Genomic DNA, 19,047 nt, shown 5'->3' with positions numbered 1-19,047 from the left:
TGGTCAGAGCAGACTTGAAACACCGCAAGAGGGTTTTTTCCTTTTACCTTTTTGTTGATTCCAGCCAGCAGTATGTTTGAGGTTTTATTAAACTTTAAAGTAAGAAAGGCCCTCCTCACCGACCGTTTCGATACCCGCCTCCAACTCTCGCTTGACATTTCTGCCTTAGAACTTTGAACTTCTCAAACCTCTTATCGAAGCTTGGAGGAGGAAGTTAAGATTGGGAATGGCAATTTTGAGGTTTTTAACCACGTCTGTTATGCCGTTAATTCCAACAGCTCTGAGAAAGCCACATGCATCTTTCTATAAGCCTTTTATATGTCAAGTACTTTGTCACACCTCTAGTTCCTTCAATGCCTCTGTAGTGAGAGCACCTAAGTTTTGGTTCAAACTCAAACCCAGTAGATAGCTTTAAAAACACGTTGTTCATCTGTGTCTTGCCATTCCTCTTCCGACATGCCACCTCACTTCTCAAGGTGACAGCCAGCCCTCCATTTTCTACTCTAGACTGTGTCTGCCTTTGTGCTATTTTTTGAACATTCGGTAATGGGGAATCGGGTATGTTCTGTGGACTGGTCGTTAGGACCATAGGCTCCGGAGTCACTGATGGCCAGCATCTAGAATGTACAAAACGAGATACAAGCATGAATTCATAGAGGTGGTGAATTAAAACGTGCAGAATGCGAGCATTAAGTCTTAGCGTGTGGTACTTAACAGACATTAGGGTCATTTAGAGGCAGTGCAAAGCACTTTAGCAACAGTCAGCTATGGTGATGGGTAACCATGTTCAGTTCCAGGCCTAACAGAGGCACTGATCAAGTGAACAAAATATGGTAATTCCCTTTGCTATCCTTTTGTCAGGGGCAAGTAATACCAGTCATGTATTCATAGCGACGCCTGAGAACAGGGTAGCAGGGGTGTCCTTGAAGGGAGAGAAATGCTCGGGATACCAGAGCAGGGTTCTAAAGGCACTGTAAAGAAATCCAAGATGGTGGACAATGCTGGGAAGGATCATCTGACTGTATCTGGAATCTAGGAACTCCAGGTGATTTCTGAGAAACCACATGTAGGTACTTTTCCTTACAGTTCCCTTCTGAACCACTGCTCACAAGTCATTTCCTCAGACTTCTAGTATATATTGACAAAAATCTACAAATATTTGAAAACTGTACATAACTTCAAGTTTTCAACTGAAGCTAATTTATTAAATGTATTTTAAAATTTTTGTGAATGAGGAATAGTAAGCAACCACTGTATTCTAAAATGTCACCTCTATTGCTGTCTGTAATTAAGTGTGGAAGTACGTTGGCTCATGGTATCCGGGGTGCCCCCAACTTTGGATTAGTATTACTGTACTGTTCAAAACTGTTATTTGTAATCACAGGTTCATCCTAAGATTAAAAACAGCCCCCTAAGACTTCGCTTTGTTTAGGATTTATACTAAGGCTCTCCACTGGTTATGTAATTGGTCTGTGAGGATGTTTCTGGGCTTGCTTGGTGCTGTGGTATCCTGTTTGCTTGGTATGCGTGTGAGGCTCCAGGTTTGACCCTCAGCACCACAGAGATGGTTCTAAAAGACTGTTACCTCCGGTGTGGGGATTCAGTGATCTCCTTCCCTAGGTTTTGGGTTGTTTGTTTGTTTTTGACAGACATTCTCATATAGCCCACACTGGCCTAGAACTCACTATGTAGTCAAGGCTGGCTGGAATTCCTGATTCTCCTGCCTCAGCTTCCTAAGTGCTGAGATTACAGGAGTTCACTAGCAGTCTCAGATTCCATTTTTTATGTTTAGATCTTCACTGACTTTCTGACTTTTTTAAAAATTAGAATGTGAAAACAGAACAGCCATATTATAAGAGAAAAACAGAGAAAAAGAATAAAGCTGTTTAAAAATGTTTTTAGAATACTAAAAGAAACACATGATATAGAAAGATATGCATATAACTGGAAGATATTTGGTGTTTATTTGGAAGTTTCTATAATTCACAATTACAGGATACTGTTTTCTTTTGACCTGGCAAAGTAAAGAAACACCAGGTAATGTATGATACCACATCTGCATATTAATGTGTCATGTACCCATCTCATTAAAACCAAATCAACCAAGATAATGTTCTAAGACATAGGATGGACATGGGATTCTTTGACCTGCCACCTAAGTACCCTTGGAGCTTAGGGAACTGTCTTATTTCAGCTCTAGCTTTATTTATCTGCTAATGGAAACAGATTAGAAATTAGGAGGAACCTGGAGCTCTTACAACAATATATGATTATGATGTTTCATGATTTGCTTCACTTATTCCATTCATACTGAAAATGCTGAAGTTTTGTGTTTTATATTTTAATAGACTGATAAATTTATAATGGCAAATTTCTAAAAAAGTTCTTTAAGGTGCATTATTATGATTTGTCATTATTTAACATGACATTTGGGAACACATCATACATTAGATAATGACAATAATGAATGCAGAAATGTACAGTGTAATTTTTATAAAGAACTTAAATTTGTGAGAAATCATTTTATGAGCTGGAAATGTTGAAACAAATGTTATTTAAACATAAAAGCTGACCCAAGGGGGCCTGGTCCACAAAAGATGTTTATTTGATGTAACAAAACAGTACAGTTAGTGTTAGACCCAACCAACCACAAAGAACAAGGGAATGAAAAATTTATACAATGTACATAGAAAAAACAAGATGTTTACTATGACAACTCTATATTCCTAAAATAATGCTTCTAAAAAAAAAATCACTCAATTATTGAAATCTATATGAAAAAAGGATGTTAATAGCGACAAAGTGCATAAAAGCAAACATCATATTTTGAACAAATTAACATACTAGGCAATTTTACTAACGATGCATGATTTTTTTGTTGTTGACTGTATGCTCAAATGTCTCTATACCAACACGGTGGGCAGAACATTTATGTTTAATATTAATTACACAGTATTAGCATAAGCTTCCACAACTACATAGGGAACCGTTTTCTTTTGAGCTGGTAAAGTAACTAAAGAAACATCAGATAATTTCTCTGAATTGAGAATTTTATCCAAATAAATGCCACATACCTTCCAGATATATGCATATCTCTCTATATCATGTAAATGGCTTTACCCATATAAAGAAACCATACAGTTTAAGAATCATTATAAGATCAACAGTGTCATGATCCAGGCTTAACAATTTCATAGGCCAAAAAAAATTTCTTCTTAAAAACTAGTTTTATAAATGCAGAATATATTGCATGAGTAACTGCTGGTATTTTTAAGAAAATATACTGTGCAATTGTGGCTACCATATACTGCTGGCAAAGCATTATTTTCATGTAAAACATGAAAAAATTGAGTAAAAAATTTTCAACTGCCTATGATCATGATGAAGATTTACTGCTTTCTTAAAAAATTATATTGGCATTTCATTAAAAATAATTCAATAAGGGACAAACTCCCTCACCAAAAATAAATAAATAAAAAGGTGCATTTTAAATGACACTACTGCAATGCAATGGTGGAAATACTGAGGGAGTGTGACGTGCTGTGATCTGGCACTAAAAGAACGCAGTAAAAAGAGCATTAATGAAAACTAAGTAGAAAGGGGATCAAAACTAAACTATCTGAGTTTGTGCAGTATTGTAGCCAGGCTTCTAAAATTAGATATAGAAAATATAAATAGACTGCTGAGCCACCAGTGTCCAAAAATAACCAACAGAAACAAAAAACCCAAACAAACAACAATAACAATAACTGAACAAAAAAGAAACAATAAAAGGAATGAGATTCTGAAAGCTCAGTTAACTTGATCCAAAGCTCTGAGTAATTCTTCACCCTGCAGTAGGTTTCTGCTGCCTTGTATGGGAGCATTAACTTCACAATCATAACTGGTCAGCTGTGGTAATCCACTCTGATCCATTGATTGCCCCAGCAGTCTACATGCTAAATCTGAAAAACAAAAAGATACCTAAGTATCATTCAATTGCTTAAACACCTAATATGTAGTAGGTACTGGGTAAAATAAAACACATTTCTGGAAGGAATTTTAGCCTCTAGGGCAAACCCTTAGCTGTGCAAACAAGTAAGTATAATCAAGTTTATTTCTGCTGTTAGATGTTTATACAAAGTCTGTTCTGAAATGCTTAAGCAATTCATTAATCACTGAATTTCAATTTCGAACAGCAGACAACACGCTACTGTACTTTATTCCCCCCCCCCCTCCTTTTCTTTCCTTTTTCTTTTTCTTGAGACAGGGTTTCTCTGTGTAGTTTTGGTCCCTGTCCTGGATCTCTCTCTGTAGCCCAGGCTGGTCTCAAACTCACAGAGATCCACCTGCCTCTGCCTCCCGAGTGCTGGGATTAAAGGTGTGCACCACCGCCCAGCTACTTTTTAATCTTCCTAAGGAACCAAAACCACTGTCACTTGGGGGAAAAGTCCTAAAATAATATCATATTTAAATTTTTCTTTATGCTGGTTAAGAACAGAAAGAATAAACTAACCAGAGGGTATTAAAATAATTGTCTTTTGCTCCATTCCATTCTGTTCACTTGATTTGCATCCTTTCACACGTTTCCAAGAAAGTGACGTAGTGGGAGCACGGTCACCTGGCTGCTGCAATAATGTTCCCTAAAAAAAGAATTAATATTTCGTATGTTAAATTTTTTACAATAAAAAACCTTGCAGTCAATATACATTTAATAGCAACTAATAAGCCAGATTTCTTAAACAATGCTCAAGAACTTAAATTTTTCTTGTAATAATGTAATTTTAATTTATTCTTATAACAGTATGATAGTTATTTCCTCCCCATTATTGTTAATGTATTTTTAAATACTTTCCAGTCAATCTGTTCTGACCATAAGCTAGCCTCAACTGTCCTTAAAACATAGTCCTTTTTGTTTTGGTTTGGTTTTTGGAGACAGGGTTTCTCTGTGTAACTTTGGAGCCTGTCCTGGATCTTACTCTGTAGACCAGGCTGGCCTCGAACTCACAGAGATTCGCCTTGCTCTGCCTCCTGAGAGCTGGGATTACAGGCATGCACCACCATCGCCCAGCTGATAGTCCTTCTTTAACAAACATTTTAGGTTTATTTTTATTTTATGTGTCTGGTTATTTTGCCTGTGTGTGTCTGGACAGCACATGTGTATGGTGCCAGCAGAGGTCAGAAGAGCGCACTGGATTGCTGGACTGGAGTTGCAGAGGGTGGTGATCCAGCACGTGGGTGCTGGACTTTGACCCTGGATTCTTTGGAGGAGCAGTCAGTACTCTTGACTACCAAGCCACCTCTCTAGCCCCAGTGCTTCCGGAATACGGCAAACAAATTACTGAGAAGAAAATGAGAGTGGTGATGAAGTGAGGGCGGAGTGATGGGCAAACCTGACTTCTTCCTCTGAATTTATCTGCCAGGTTTGGGGTTTTCACACCAGAATTTATTCAATGTAAGTTTAAAAAAGCCCGAAGATAGCTTTTGAAAAGAAAACTTTAGTATATATTTGGAAGACAACACGCCACTCACACTCACAATTCCCGCTGCTTGGAAAAGGGTGCCATCTTGTTCCATTTTTCGCTTTCTCTGGGCATTCTGCAAAGCTATTATCTTTGGGTTTAAGTCTTCCTCAGGAACAGTATTTCTGGAAAGAAAAAACAAACCATTCTATAGAAGACCACCATTGCTCAGTGGACTCATATTTTGGGGACTACTGAAATATAAGATGACATTCATTTCTGTACAGTATTTTCAATTTATAAATGTTTTAGCGGGACATGGAGCTACATACCTATAATCCCTGTTTGAATCCAGTCTGGCTACATTTTAAGTTTAAGGCTAGCCTGGACTACACAGTGAGAATCTTCCTCAAAAACAAAACAACCACCAAACAAAATTCATGTTCATTTTAACCTCATTCTAACACTCAAGGATGGACATGACAGGTACTTTGTAACCATTTTATAAATGAGAAACTGAGGCCAGCTGGGTAGTTTGCTCTAAGTTCCACTGCTAATTAATTGTAGCTATGAAGTATATGACGGGCCTTCACATACCTATCTCCTCTACAGTGACCTTTGCACTCTGCTGGTTTGGCCTCAGTACTGACCAATATATCTGAATTATTAGGCAACAGGGAAGTATTATGAAGTCAATTAAGCTTGTTGTATTTGTTTTGGTTTTCCAACAGAAAGCCAAATGGCTAAGTCATGACTAACTCTTAATTTTAAAGTATTTATAAACCATGTAGTTATAGGCAAGCTGGCTTAAATTTTTTTTTTTTTTTTTTTTTTTTTTTTTTTTTTTGCTTTTCGAGACAGGGTTTCTCTGTGTAGTTTTGATGCCTGTCTTGGATCTCGCTCTGTAGACCAGGCTGTCCTCAAACTCATAGAGATCTACCTGGCTCTGTCTCACAGTGCTGGGATTAAAGGCGTGCACCATCACCGCCCGGCTGGTTTAAAATTTTTATGCAAGTATATTATGTTCATGAAACATAATTCATTCTATCATGTAAATATCATCTTGGTTGCACTTCTGTTATATCCATTTATTTGGTGTGTGTGCACACCACCACATTCAGCCTTCGTCTTAAGCTTGTAATTCTCCTGACTCAGCTGCCTGAGAGCCTGGACTAAGGCATTATTACTATACCCAACCGAAAATACTGACTTCATCTAAAGCCCCAAGTTTTTTCCTAGCTCAAAAAAAAAAAAAATGGCAGGCCTGTCCTAGCACTTAAGGTGAAGGGGTGATAAGGGGAACAAAGGTCCACCCAGTTTCAGCGGAGTCCTTTCTTCTGCTATCAGAGGCAGCTTGCTCTGTCTAGGCACAGAACAGAAGCAATTGTTTTTCTTCCATTCACTAATTAGTGAAAACTACTTTCCTGGAGGTACAGCCTCAAATTTAAAACACACCAAATACCATTACATATTATATACAGAAATTCTAAATATTTGCTCAAACGTTGATTCATTCCATAGAAACAATATTGTAAGTCATTCTAGGACTCTTGGTAGATCTAAACAAAGCTGCTTTTCTTTTTTTTTTCGACACAGGGTTTCTCTGTGTAGTTTTAGTGCCTGTCCTGGATCTCGCTCTGTAGACCAGGCTGGCCTCGAACTCACAGAGTGCTGGGATTAAAGGTGTGCTCCACCACTGCCCAGCCAGTTTATTTTCTTTATAATAATTATAACACAAAAATATGTAATGAAAAATAATATTATGTTTAAGACTCGCAATTATATACAAGCTTTTAAAAAGAAGGCCTGCAAATATCCACATTTACCAATGAGGACTAAACACCACCAGGCTGAGTCTGGAATGGGAAAGAACCATTAGCTGAAGGGCTTTTCTTCAGGTATAGAAGGATCTAAGCAGGGAGAAGTTATTTCTCATTCTGAATGACACACAAAGAAATGCCTGACATGTATAACTTATGGCTGGACTTTATTTTTAGAGGTGTTGGAAGACATCTTTCTGACTTTCTATATTTGGACAACTGATAGGATTGTGTGAGAGAAGTTATAAGGTAACTTGGGCTTTTGAGTGTTTGTTTTAATTCAGACAGTGTATGAACTCTATTATGTTCCTTAAAGCATATGTCAGAAAGATGGCTGTATGTTTAGAAATCATTTAACGTCACATATGTACTAGAACATGACAGAACTATGTTCCATATAAATACCTTTGACTCAAAGTGACAGATATGTTCGGGCTCCTTGGATGAGCTTTCTCTGTGTGTTCTCTGACTCTCTTGCCTGCTCTGTCTGGTGAGGCTGTCCGACTGTGAGGAGCACTGTATGCTGGTGCTGGAGCAGCTGTCGTTTCTTGAGGTACAGGCGTGGAAGGTGGAGATGCAATCAGTATTTTAATGTCTTCCAGAGTGTCCTTCGTCACTGCTTTCACTTCATCAGTGGGGGCAGTGGTGGTGGTGGTGGCAGGTGTGGCGGCAGCGGCAGTAATGGTGGGTTTCTTTAGCTGGGTCTGCTGGAACACTGTAACTGTGCTGACACTTGGAGGGCTAGAGGAACTGCTCTCTAATGGTGACAACTGATCAAAGGAACGCAACTGGAAATCATCATCCATCGGGATATAAGGGGCCAGCATCTCCAAGTCTAAATCGGTGTCCTTTCAAACAATAAATACAAGAGTTTGTATATGACTACATCTTGTAAAAGAAAAACAAGTTAAACCCAGTCACTTCAGACTAGAAATTAATAAAATAAAAAATAAGCAAGGCAACATACCTGAGTTGAAAATGGATTCTTTGCTTCTGTATCTTCGGCAAACAGTTTTTCCACCAGTTCCAACTTGAATACATTGACCATATCACTGTCCACATCAAAACAATATTCACTGGGACTGTTAGGCTGTGAAAGGAATTAGGAGTGTTTACTTTTTCCTAAAGAAATCTCTAGGTTTGCTTGGTATGAAGTTTCAGGCAATAGACATTATAAAAGCTTTATCTAAAAATTATGATAGAAAAATTTGTTTAGTAGGCTGTGGTGGAAGGAGCACACCTCTAATCCCAGCACTTGGGAGGCAGAGGCAGAAGAACCTCTGTAAGTTTGAGGCCAGCCTGGTCTACAGAGTGAGCTCCAGGCCAAAATGGGCTACATAGTAAGACCCTGTCTCAAACAAAACAAGACCAACCAACCAACCAACATCCCCTCCCCACAAACAAAATTCGTTTATTCTAAAGAATAAAATTCACCAAACAACTGAAGTCCTACAATGGTACCTGACTATCCAATTAACTAGTTGACATTTTCACTGGACTCTTAAGTGTCTATTCTATTGTGTTAGGAGTTATAGACAAGAGTTTCAATAAAGAATACTGTAGCTTGGTATACTAAGCATAACACTTTGCTTTTTCTCATTTTTCAATAGATTTACTTTTGTAAGATTAATGACAAAATGAATCAAACACTTCTGTGCTGGGCAAACCATGAAAGCAAAGACTATATTCTCCAAAAGGTTTTACAATACTGTATTGCTTAACTTACAGCTGCCCATTTTAATTCCTAACAGTTTAATGCAGAATACAGACTTATCTGTGATTCACTAACCAGGTTACAAAGTTCAGATCTCAGCTGTCCTGTTCCCAGCACAATGTTAATAGGAGAAAGCTCTGAAAAGGAATTGTTCTGGATTTGGAAGCAGCTGTTTGTGACACTCTCAGCCCTGGTAGTGCAACCTAGATATTTCTGTTGGCTTTTGAGATCTATTAGTATCTGGCCTTTTCTTCCATCATGGTACCTACCTCAGGTGAACTTTGTCTGGTGCTCCCATCAGAAGGACTTTCTGGCTGATCTGGAATCTGGGGCATGGTAAAAGAAAGTTCCAGTGACTCTGAACTCGGCTCTAATTTCAATGCGACTTCTTGATTCAGCGCAGGATCAGCACTACTTCGAAGTGGCTTTGGCGTTTCAGAGGCAGGTAATGGAGACATTGCCAGATTTATATTTGTTAATTTTTCATTATTAGAGGGGAACATTACATCATTATATAATGGAACATCTTCAAGTTGTTGGTCTTCAGTTTCTGTGTCTGCAGAGGAAAAATTTCATCAATCTAGAGAACATCAGGATTTTAGTAGTCACAGATATTTTCTACTTTTTATAAAAGATTTGATTCGATCAGTTTTCTTTAACTGGAAAGTTTACAGACATTACACTATGATCATTAAGTCTGAGTTATCTTTTTTGTCCACCATTGACAACTTCTAGGATGTGTACCCCCAACGTTTTTATACACTAAAACTTAGCCTAATTTGAAGTAACATTTTCATTTTCATGTTTGCTTTATGGTATGACTGCTTCATTAATCCTTTAGCATTTACCCAATTACACCTACTGCAATTTTACTCTACTGAATGGTGCAGCAGGGTGGCAGGGAGGATATTAGAGGGTATCAAGAAATAACTTTCAGGATACTCTTAACTACAGTTCCCAGCAGAACACAAAAATCAAAGCAGGAAGGCTATCAAATTTCAGAAACAAACATATTAAACAATACTTTCGAAAGACTATATGCAAACACTTAAGGCAAGAAATGGAGCAGAGTGTAGCTGCACGGAGACAGGAAGCAGCAGACACCGCGGGAGAGGCGGAGAGACTAAGCACCCACCATCGCTGCCAAAATCCAGAGATATGATCGTGTCCCCAGCAGCTGGGGCCAGCAGAGTCAGAGCATCGGGTTCTTTCTTAAGCTTATCAAAAAGGCAGCTGGTATCCTCTGATTCCACTTTGGTGAACAGCTGAGTCATTTTCATATCTGAAGATTCAACTGGTTTGAGGACACATTCTGTTTGTTGAAGGGAGAAAATCAAGTCGTGCTGAATAATACCACTGTCAAAAAAGGAGAGATTAGTATTTGTAAATTAGCACTTGGCACAATGATGGTGAGGGGGACTATGAAATGACCTTGTCACTTAAATTATGCTTTTTATTAAAAAAAAAAAAAAAAAAAAAACCATTTTAACATTCCTTGAGATGAATAATCTCTCATGCATATTTGTCACATTTCTTTCCCCCCCAGTTCTGGTGATTGATCCCAAGACCTGTGCACGCTAGGCAAACATTCTACTATTGAGAAATGTATAGTGGTTTTTTTTTTTGGTTTTTGGAGACAGGGTTTCTGTGTAGCTTTGTGCCTTTCCTGGGACTCACTTGGTAGCCCAGGCTGGCCTCGAACTCACAGAGATCCGCCTGGCTCTGCCTCCCGAGTGCTGGGATTAAAGGCATGCGCCACCACCGCCCAGCTGTATATTGTTTTAAAACACCAATATGAAAATAAAAATTTAAATGAAATTCACTAAATATTCAACTCATTTGAATTGAAACACCCTTTGAGAATAGTGGTGGCGACAAGAACCCCTGCAGTAAGAATATGAAGGACACAGCAGAGCAATGCATCTGTGCTGATGCACACAACAAAAAGGACACAAAACTACTCTTTAGCATCAACACAGGAGGCATGGTCTACAGATGATCTTAGAATATAATGACAATGACCACAGTCTTTATGAGGGGCATCATATTTTCTTGGTGGAAATAATTCCAATGTGAAATAGATAAGCAAACAATGACCATACACTGTGGCCACTCCTAAAATGGAAAAGGATGTTTCATAGAAAGGCAAACAAGCTGAAACTTGGGCTCAAGTAACAAACGAAGGCAGACTGGGAGAGGAAGAACAGTTTTACATGAAGGCAAAACTCACAAAAGAACTCTCTGGAACGAAGATGATTCTTTGGGATTAGAAGTGGTAAGGCATGGAGTTTGATCCCAGCACCAAAAATATCCCCCAAGGAGACAACAGAACACTAGAAGTTGTAAGAACAAAAACAATGGCCAAAGTCTCCAGAAGAGGGGTAACCTGTATTTTGGTGGCATCTGTGAAAGTTGTGCTAGAGACTGCTGGCATAGCCCTGCAATCCTACACAGGGCAGCTGCAAATTCAAGGCTGGCCTGGTCTACAGTGAGTTCCAGGCCAGCCAGGCCTACTCAGTGAGACAGGGGAAAAAAAGGTAAAGGGTATGTAACATAAGAAAATAAGCTATCCACGTTAGAGAGCTCTGCCTGGCAATTAAATTAGAATGTTTTGGTAATGTGAGGAGTGACTAATGGGGTAAAACCTACTGAAATAACTTACAGAGTTCATGAATATAACAAAAGCCCTCATGTCACATTATACAATCTGTCACAGTGCCCTCACAGGAGACAGTCATTTAACCTTCACAGAACCTTCTTGGCCCAAAGATATTAAGTATCTGCTTAAAACTGAACTACGAGGAAAACAGATCTACAGACTGATTAAAAAAAATGATAAAGTTTTGTGGGATTACTTGAATAGCTGGTTTGGAATGGTGGGATGGAGTATAAATCATAATCCAGTAGAAAAGGAAAGTAAAAATAAAACTCAGTTCATTTTATCTCTTCTTAATAAAGGCACGTAAATGTAAAAAGTGTTACCACTTGTTTTTCCAAAGTGTCTCTTCCCAATCTTACCTCACAACATAGTTCACACACACGATGCACTGTGGCTGAGAGTTCTTCGTATTATATATGACAGTTGCTTGAGTTTCAACCCACACATATCCACCTCTTTTGGCAAGCATTCTGTACTGTCCTGTGGTGACTTGTCCTTTAGTAAACACTAGGAATAAGAAAGCATCACAAAGAAAACATAATTGAATTTTCAATCAAATAAGTGTTGAATGTAGATTGTTGGGTTTTGTTTGGTTTCCTTTTTTAAGGGTCTCTCTATGCAGCCTTGGCTGTCCTGAAACTCCCTATGTAGACGAGGCTGGCCTCAAACTCAGAGATCTGCCTGCCTCTGCCTTCCAAGTGCTGGGTGGGGGTAAAGGCTTGTGCTGCCATGCCTGACTGGATCATTGGTTTTTGTTTGTTTGTTTGTTTTTTGAGACAGGGTTTCTCTGTGTAGTTTTAGTAACTGTCCTGGATCTCGTTCTGTAGACTAGGCTGGCCTTGAATGCACAGAGATATACCTGGCTCTGCCTCCCGAGTGCTAGGATTAAAGACGTGCGCCACTGCCACCTGACCTGGTTGGTTTTTTTTTTTTTAAAGGAAGAGATATTTAAACAAGTAGTTTTAACTGTTTGAACTGATAAAGGTCAAACACATCTGAAAGTAAAGCCCAAAGTAAAATTCCTATCTTACTAGAAAAGAATGAAAGCCTGGATTGAGGGCCAGCGTGGCTGCAGTTCCTTTAATGACTTATAGTCAAAGTGTCAGACTAGAGACGGATCAGAGGGTACATTCAAGAAAATGGTACCATTGTTCCTTAAGTGTCAGAGAACCAAATCACTCTAAAAAAAATTATACTCAGAACATTTGAATGTGTAAGTTTATATCATACTATAGCCCTGTAGGAATTCATGCAGTCTAAATTAATTACTGAAGAGAATATAGTAAATCAATCATGATGTTATTGTGACTATCCATGCTCTGACTACAATTTAGGCACTCTGTAGTTCAAGGCAAATTACACTAATTCAGTGATATACAGTACCCTCAATCAAACTGGGAAGTCATGTCTAGGTCCAGATTCAGTAGGCAAGTGAGAAATTGTGACATTTGACTTACTTTGATATCGTAGACTTCATCTGAGTAAAATTCAGAAACCTAGTATATGTCAAGGGTGTCATGAGTATACTAATCCCATTCACTGATTTATGAACAAATGCTTTTTGACTACCTTCTATTGACCAACCACTGATTTCAGTATATAGGTATGTAGGTCAGATACTATAATAGTTGACTTTTATTTGTCTCTGTGTTTAAAATGCCAGGGAAGCTTTATGTATTATTAAATGACTTTATTTATTTATTTTTTGCTAATATTTGTAACAAAACAAAACAATTTCATGATCAAGACATCTTATGAAAGGGCTGTTGAACATTCTTGGTCTAAGGAGACTGGGTAGTAATTTTAACTAGAAAGTTAGAGGTACAAACAGTAGAGACTGCAGGACTTAAGCAATGAGACTATCTCCTTGAGTTCTTCTACTGTACTTACTATCATGATGAGTTTTGGTCAGATGATCAGAGTCCAAAGCATGATAATATTCATAAATTGAGCGGCCCAAAAGTTCTTCTGGCTCATAACCCATCAATTCAGTAATTCTGTTTAAAAAAAATTAAAGATTATTTTTCAATTAATAAGTTTACAACTCACCCCTAACAATTCTGTACTTCAGTCAGGTGGTGGCAGCACACACCTTTAATCCCAGAACTCAGGAGGCAGAGGCAGACACATCTCTGTGAATTTTAGGCCAGCCTGGTTTACAGAGAGAGTTCCAGGACAGCAAGGACTATGCACAGAGAAACCATTTCATAAAAAACAAACAAATAAAACCAACAAACAACTCCCCCTAAAAAACCCAACCAAAATAAACAAAAATCCCAATTCTATACTTAGTATAATAGTGAGCCTTTCCATGTCATTTAGATCCATCCTTGATATTTGACTCTTACCCTTTTACCCAAACTCATGACCTATTTTTTAAAAACACATTTCATTATACATACTATTGTATCAAACAGAGTATTAATAAATCTTAATAAGCTTGGCAGTGGTTAATCCCAGCTCTTGGGAGACAGAGGCAGGCAGATCTTTGTGAGTTTGAGACCAACCTGGTCTATAAAGTGAGTTCTAGGACAGTCAGGACTGTTTCACAGAGAAATCCTGTCTCAAAAAACAAAAATCTTAATAATGCTAAATAAGTTTCAAAGATAGTCACAATTATGATAAAATACAGTTGACATCTATAGCAGTTTATTTTTCATACAGCCAAATTCTTCACCTTATAATTTTTAGGTCCACGGCAAGGCCTCACTTTAATATCAACTATGAAATTTCACTATCATTAAGCCAAGGACGTCCATACTAAATGGAAAGTAAAGGAATAACTATTATGATGTTTTAGAAGATAACTCTTTACTTGGTTTCCTCATTAATAAGAACCAAGTGTTAAGATTGTTTGGCTGAGATTTCAAAGGGCTTTAAAAAAACAAAACAAAACTTGAGTTGCAGGTAAAAGATACTCATATGTCCAAAAAGCAAACACCTAATTAGAGAATGGGCATAAGCAAGGTAGCTTTGTTCATAACAGTATGTTAAATAATATAGCTTGCAGTTTAAGATCTGCCATTTACTCTAAAACCAAAAAAAACCACATTAAAACATAAATCAAACTCACTTTCAAAACAGGATATACCAAAACACATCAACACTAGATGGCAGCATTACAAAGGGAAATAAACTATGCTTTAAAAATATTTGTCTTCCCCTCCATCCCAGAATGGTAGCAGGGATTGGATCTAGAGCAGTGGTTCTCAACCTTCCTTATGCCGTGACCCTTTAATACAGTTCCTCATGTTGCGGTGACTCCCAACCATAAAATTATTTTTGTTGCTACTTTATAACTGTAATTTTGCTGCTGTTATGAATTGTAATGCAAATATCTGTGTTTTCCGATGGTTGTAAGGCAACGGCTGTGAAAGGGTTGTCCAACCTTTAACGGAGTCATGACCCACTGGTTGAGAACCACTGATCTAGGGATTCACAAATGTTAGACAAAGGCCACCTCCCCTCCCTTTTGTGCTAGTGGTGACAGAACCAAGGACCCTATGCATACTACATTTTCTGGTTAAAATGTTTTCTAGGAACTTCTTGGTCTATAACCTCAGAATCAAGACACAGAAAACATTTTGTCCAATTTTAGGAAAATCTTTACATCACATTTCTAACATCCAGGGCCACAAAAATGGGCCAGCAGGTTATGCACCTGCCACCAAACCTGACAGCATGAATTTAGTCTCTGGGACCCACATGGTGGAAGGGGAGAACCAACTCCCACAAACTGTCCTCTGACCTCTACCTTTGTGCTGTGGCCCACATGAGCCCACATATATGCACCCACACACTCAGCCATAAAAATCTGAATTGCTCTTATATGGTTTTATATACTTAAAATAAAATTCCCACAAAAATGAAACACTAAAACATTCATGTTTCTGTCACGTTCTAGACATGCAAATGCAATGAGAAAACCTAACCTGTGGGCAGTCTTCTGGCATACTTGCCACACTATTTATGAAAGAGGGTGGTAAACACAGTGATAGGTACCTGTTCTAGGAATGAGAGGAACTACACTCCTTGTCAAGAGAAGAATGGTAAGGTGAGGGACGGATCCTTCAAGGACATGTATGAATTCAGTGTAGAAGAGTGGCGAAGAGAAGTTTGCAAAAACCATTCAGGAAGAAGCTATAGCACAGAAATAAATGCATGGGATAGGCGGTGAAGAGTCTGGTGTGGCGAGCACAGGCAGTGGAGAGAAAGGGTTCATGAGATGAAGGTAAGAGGATCAGATAAATGGAGCTTATGTTTGCTGAGTCTTAGGATGCTTTGACTCAACCACACGCCGACCAGTGAGTGTTTCTAGTCTGACGAATGCCGACTGCTGAAGAATAGGATACTGAGAAATCAAAACAGAAATACCAGTTTTCTTGGCAGGCTGATTTTGTGTATGCTGGAGGACACAAGAGAAAATAAACAAGTTTAGAGAACTACATAGTAATTCAGTACCAAAAGAGGGCAAGAGGTCCAGAAAACTATTTTATTTAAATAGTTTGTTTAAAATGTTTAAAACATTTTAACCAGAAAACCTAGTATGCACAGGGTCCTTGGTTCTGTCACCACTAGCACAATTATTTTGTTTTGGTGGTAGACACTGAACCCCAGGTCTTATATATGCTATGCAAGCAAGTATGAGTTACCTCTCCAGTTCCTAGAAAGTTTTTTTTTTTTTTTTTTTTTTACTGGATTAGGAAATTTGTTTTCTAAATGAACTATATAGTATGTCATTCATTTACAATATGCATCTTAAGGGGAGGAATCATCATTTCTATGAACACAGCAAATGTTCAAATCAATGTGCCAAACGATTATACACAGACATTACTAAGTAAAATAAACAGCTCTTTGTGGATAGTCTGGATGTTAGAAATTTAAAACTTCATTACATTTTATTTATTTGCTTTGTGTGAGTGTATGTGTGTGTGCCATAGCATAAAGGTAGAGGTCAGAGGACAGTTTGTGGGAGTTGGTTCTCTCCTTCCACCTTATGAGTCCCAGAGACTGAATTCATGTTGTCAGGTTTGGTGGCAGGTGCCTTTATCTGCTGGCCCATCTTGGTGAACCAGGATGTTAGAAATGTGATGTTTTCCTATGCCTTGATTCTGATGGGTTATAGATTCAAGAAGTTCTTAGAAAAAAATTTTAACAAAAAAACAAGAGTCTCCTTGTGTGAGTTATCGTTAAGCTTTTAGTCTTTTAACTGATGTCATGATCACTGCGTTAATTTTCTGATAGAACCAGAGGGGAACGCCACCACCTTTCTTGTTTTGACTATTTTGCTTTCCTTTATCCCCACACTGCCCTATTTTCTACTACACAAGTTTAAAAATAAAGGGGATGGGAATTTTACTTCCACCACACTTTTGCATGCTGGCAATAAACACCATAAAACAGGTATGAAAACCATAAAATAGTTCTTAGTTTTTCTCTTCCTTTTATTAAAGTTGACACCAGTAGTAAGTGTACTGGACACACAACGAATTTCTAAAGGCCTCGTAACAGATTTTTGAGGGAGGTCTGACCCTTCTAGATTAGGATTGCCAGTGTGACATCAGTTAAGTACCCAAATTCCAAGCCAGAACAGAATCCTATGTTGTGTGATCTTAGTCAGTGCTCTGCTAACATTTCTTTGTCTAAAGCATGAGGAATTATAGTTATCTAAAATGCTAAGAACTTAAAATTGGTGTTTCCATAAAATCGTTAGATAACTATCTCAAGTAGGAGGTAAGAAAGCTATGTATTTGCTGGGTGTGATGGTGCACACCTTTAATCCCAGCACTTGGGAAGGAGAGGCAGGCAGACCTCTGTGAGCTAGAGGCTAGCCTGGTCTACACAGTGATTTTAAGGACAGTTAGGGCTATATAGACTCTCTCAAAAAAGCCAAACAACAAACAAACAAACAAAAAGCAAGAAAGTGATGTAGAAAGAAAGTGATGTAGAAGAACTGATCTAGGCACCAGCATCAGAATTTCAGGTGGCTACAGAACCTAAGTCTCTAATCACAGGCTATACAGCTTGTAGAAAAAGACTAACAAGGCAGCAACAGAGCAAACACTATGACAGAAGCACATACAAGGATGCTGCCTGAGATGCTGTTAGAAGGTGAGTGAGTGAGTGCAAAGGCACTAGACCTTAAAAACGCACACGCAACTCTTGGTTATAAGTGGTTGCGGCCGTATGCAGATGAGTGATTCTCCCACCTCCTGGTTAATTTGGAGAACTGAGAAAGGACCAGACTGTAAATACATCTAGATTTAACTGTAAACCCTTTCTCTCTTTGAAACAGACTACGCAGCCCCGACTAGACGGGAGTTCATATGCAGTCCAGGCTGGCTTTGAACTTTTGGTGACTTTCCTGTCTCAGCCTCCCAAGTATTGAGATCATAGACACAAACTACCACACCCAGAATGTACAGCACCTTTTGATAAATAAAAGTCTTCTTCCCACATATTGCTACAAGAAGCAATTGGTGCATTTCTAACAAGAGAATGGCATGATCTGATCCTGGATGTAAGAGTAAAAGGGCACAAATCTGTTGGTAGAAATGCAGTTCACGAGTTTATGGCAACAACTCAGGCCAAAGGTAATGAAGTAAAGAATTCAATGACAAGAACACAAAGATAGATAGAATGATGAGGAGAGACAGTTGAACAGTGCATTTACAATATTTACAGACCAACTAAGTGTACTTTGTGGTAAAGGTTAGAGTCAGGTATCAATAGTGCTACGTCGACAACACTAGGCATCACAAGAGGAGCAGCAATTTGTCCGGCTGTCTGGGAGCAGCAGTGGTGCAGTTCAGGAATAGAAGTATTTATTTCATTATACAGGAAGTGATCAGACAGAAACACTCAGTTGGCAATTAAACACAAGTAGTAACAGATTTGGGAAATGGTGACAGGAACCATGGGTGGAGTTGAAGGTGCTCAAGAACACGTAGGTTAAAGACCAAAATTTTGTTGCCTACGCTACATAAACTTTATGTCTTTGAAATTTACATTCTCAATATAAGCAGGATTCCCTAAAGCAAAAGAACATCATGATTTTTTGTGGTGGCTTGCAGTAGCAAGGCAGGAACTCAAGGCCTTTTGCATGCTAGACAAGCAATCCATCTCTGACCTACATCCCTAGCCCTTTAAAATATTTTTGTAAGACAGCTGACTTTGAACCCACCTTCCTCCTGCCTCAGTCTCCCAGTGCTGAGATGACAGGAGTGTGCCACCAGATCCGGCTAAGAATCTCATCTTAACAGATTTGCATAATATTTGGCAGAGTATTTATAGTACACAGTCAATGTTTAATAAATGTGTGAATTTACAAAGCTAATCTTATGTTTTTGTGTCCTAGGATGCATCTTTTTACTCAGCTTCATGAACACATGTAATGTACCATTAAGTTTT

At 38.4% G+C, this 19,047-nt stretch overlaps 1 protein-coding gene across 5 annotated transcripts in view; it reads right to left on the bottom strand.

The window, feature by feature from the left end:
* Positions 1–2,582: 2,582 nt before the first annotated feature.
* Positions 2,583–19,047, bottom strand: part of Hif1a (hypoxia inducible factor 1 subunit alpha) — a 49,294-nt gene continuing 32,829 nt past the window's right edge. For 4 of the 5 annotated variants that reach the window (XM_059279098.1, XM_059279100.1, XM_059279103.1 and 1 more), the window contains exons 7-15: positions 13,525–13,631; positions 11,994–12,141; positions 10,111–10,331; positions 9,245–9,531; positions 8,229–8,351; positions 7,667–8,109; positions 5,512–5,626; positions 4,496–4,622; positions 2,583–3,944 (exon numbers count right to left, since the gene is read on the bottom strand). In XM_059279098.1, the coding sequence (XP_059135081.1) occupies positions 3,793–3,944; positions 4,496–4,622; positions 5,512–5,626; positions 7,667–8,109; positions 8,229–8,351; positions 9,245–9,531; positions 10,111–10,331; positions 11,994–12,141; positions 13,525–13,631 (1,723 nt within the window). In that variant the 3' untranslated portion in view covers positions 2,583–3,792. The remainder of the gene's footprint in view (positions 3,945–4,495; positions 4,623–5,511; positions 5,627–7,666; positions 8,110–8,228; positions 8,352–9,244; positions 9,532–10,110; positions 10,332–11,993; positions 12,142–13,524; positions 13,632–19,047) is intronic. The other variant, XM_059279101.1, reaches the window with a different exon arrangement.

Source organism: Peromyscus eremicus, chromosome 14 (assembly GCF_949786415.1).
Source record: "Peromyscus eremicus chromosome 14, PerEre_H2_v1, whole genome shotgun sequence".
Taxonomy (NCBI): Eukaryota; Metazoa; Chordata; class Mammalia; order Rodentia; family Cricetidae; genus Peromyscus; species Peromyscus eremicus.
The sequence above is the reverse complement of the archived record's forward strand: the minus strand, read 5'-3'. Positions and strand labels throughout refer to the sequence as shown.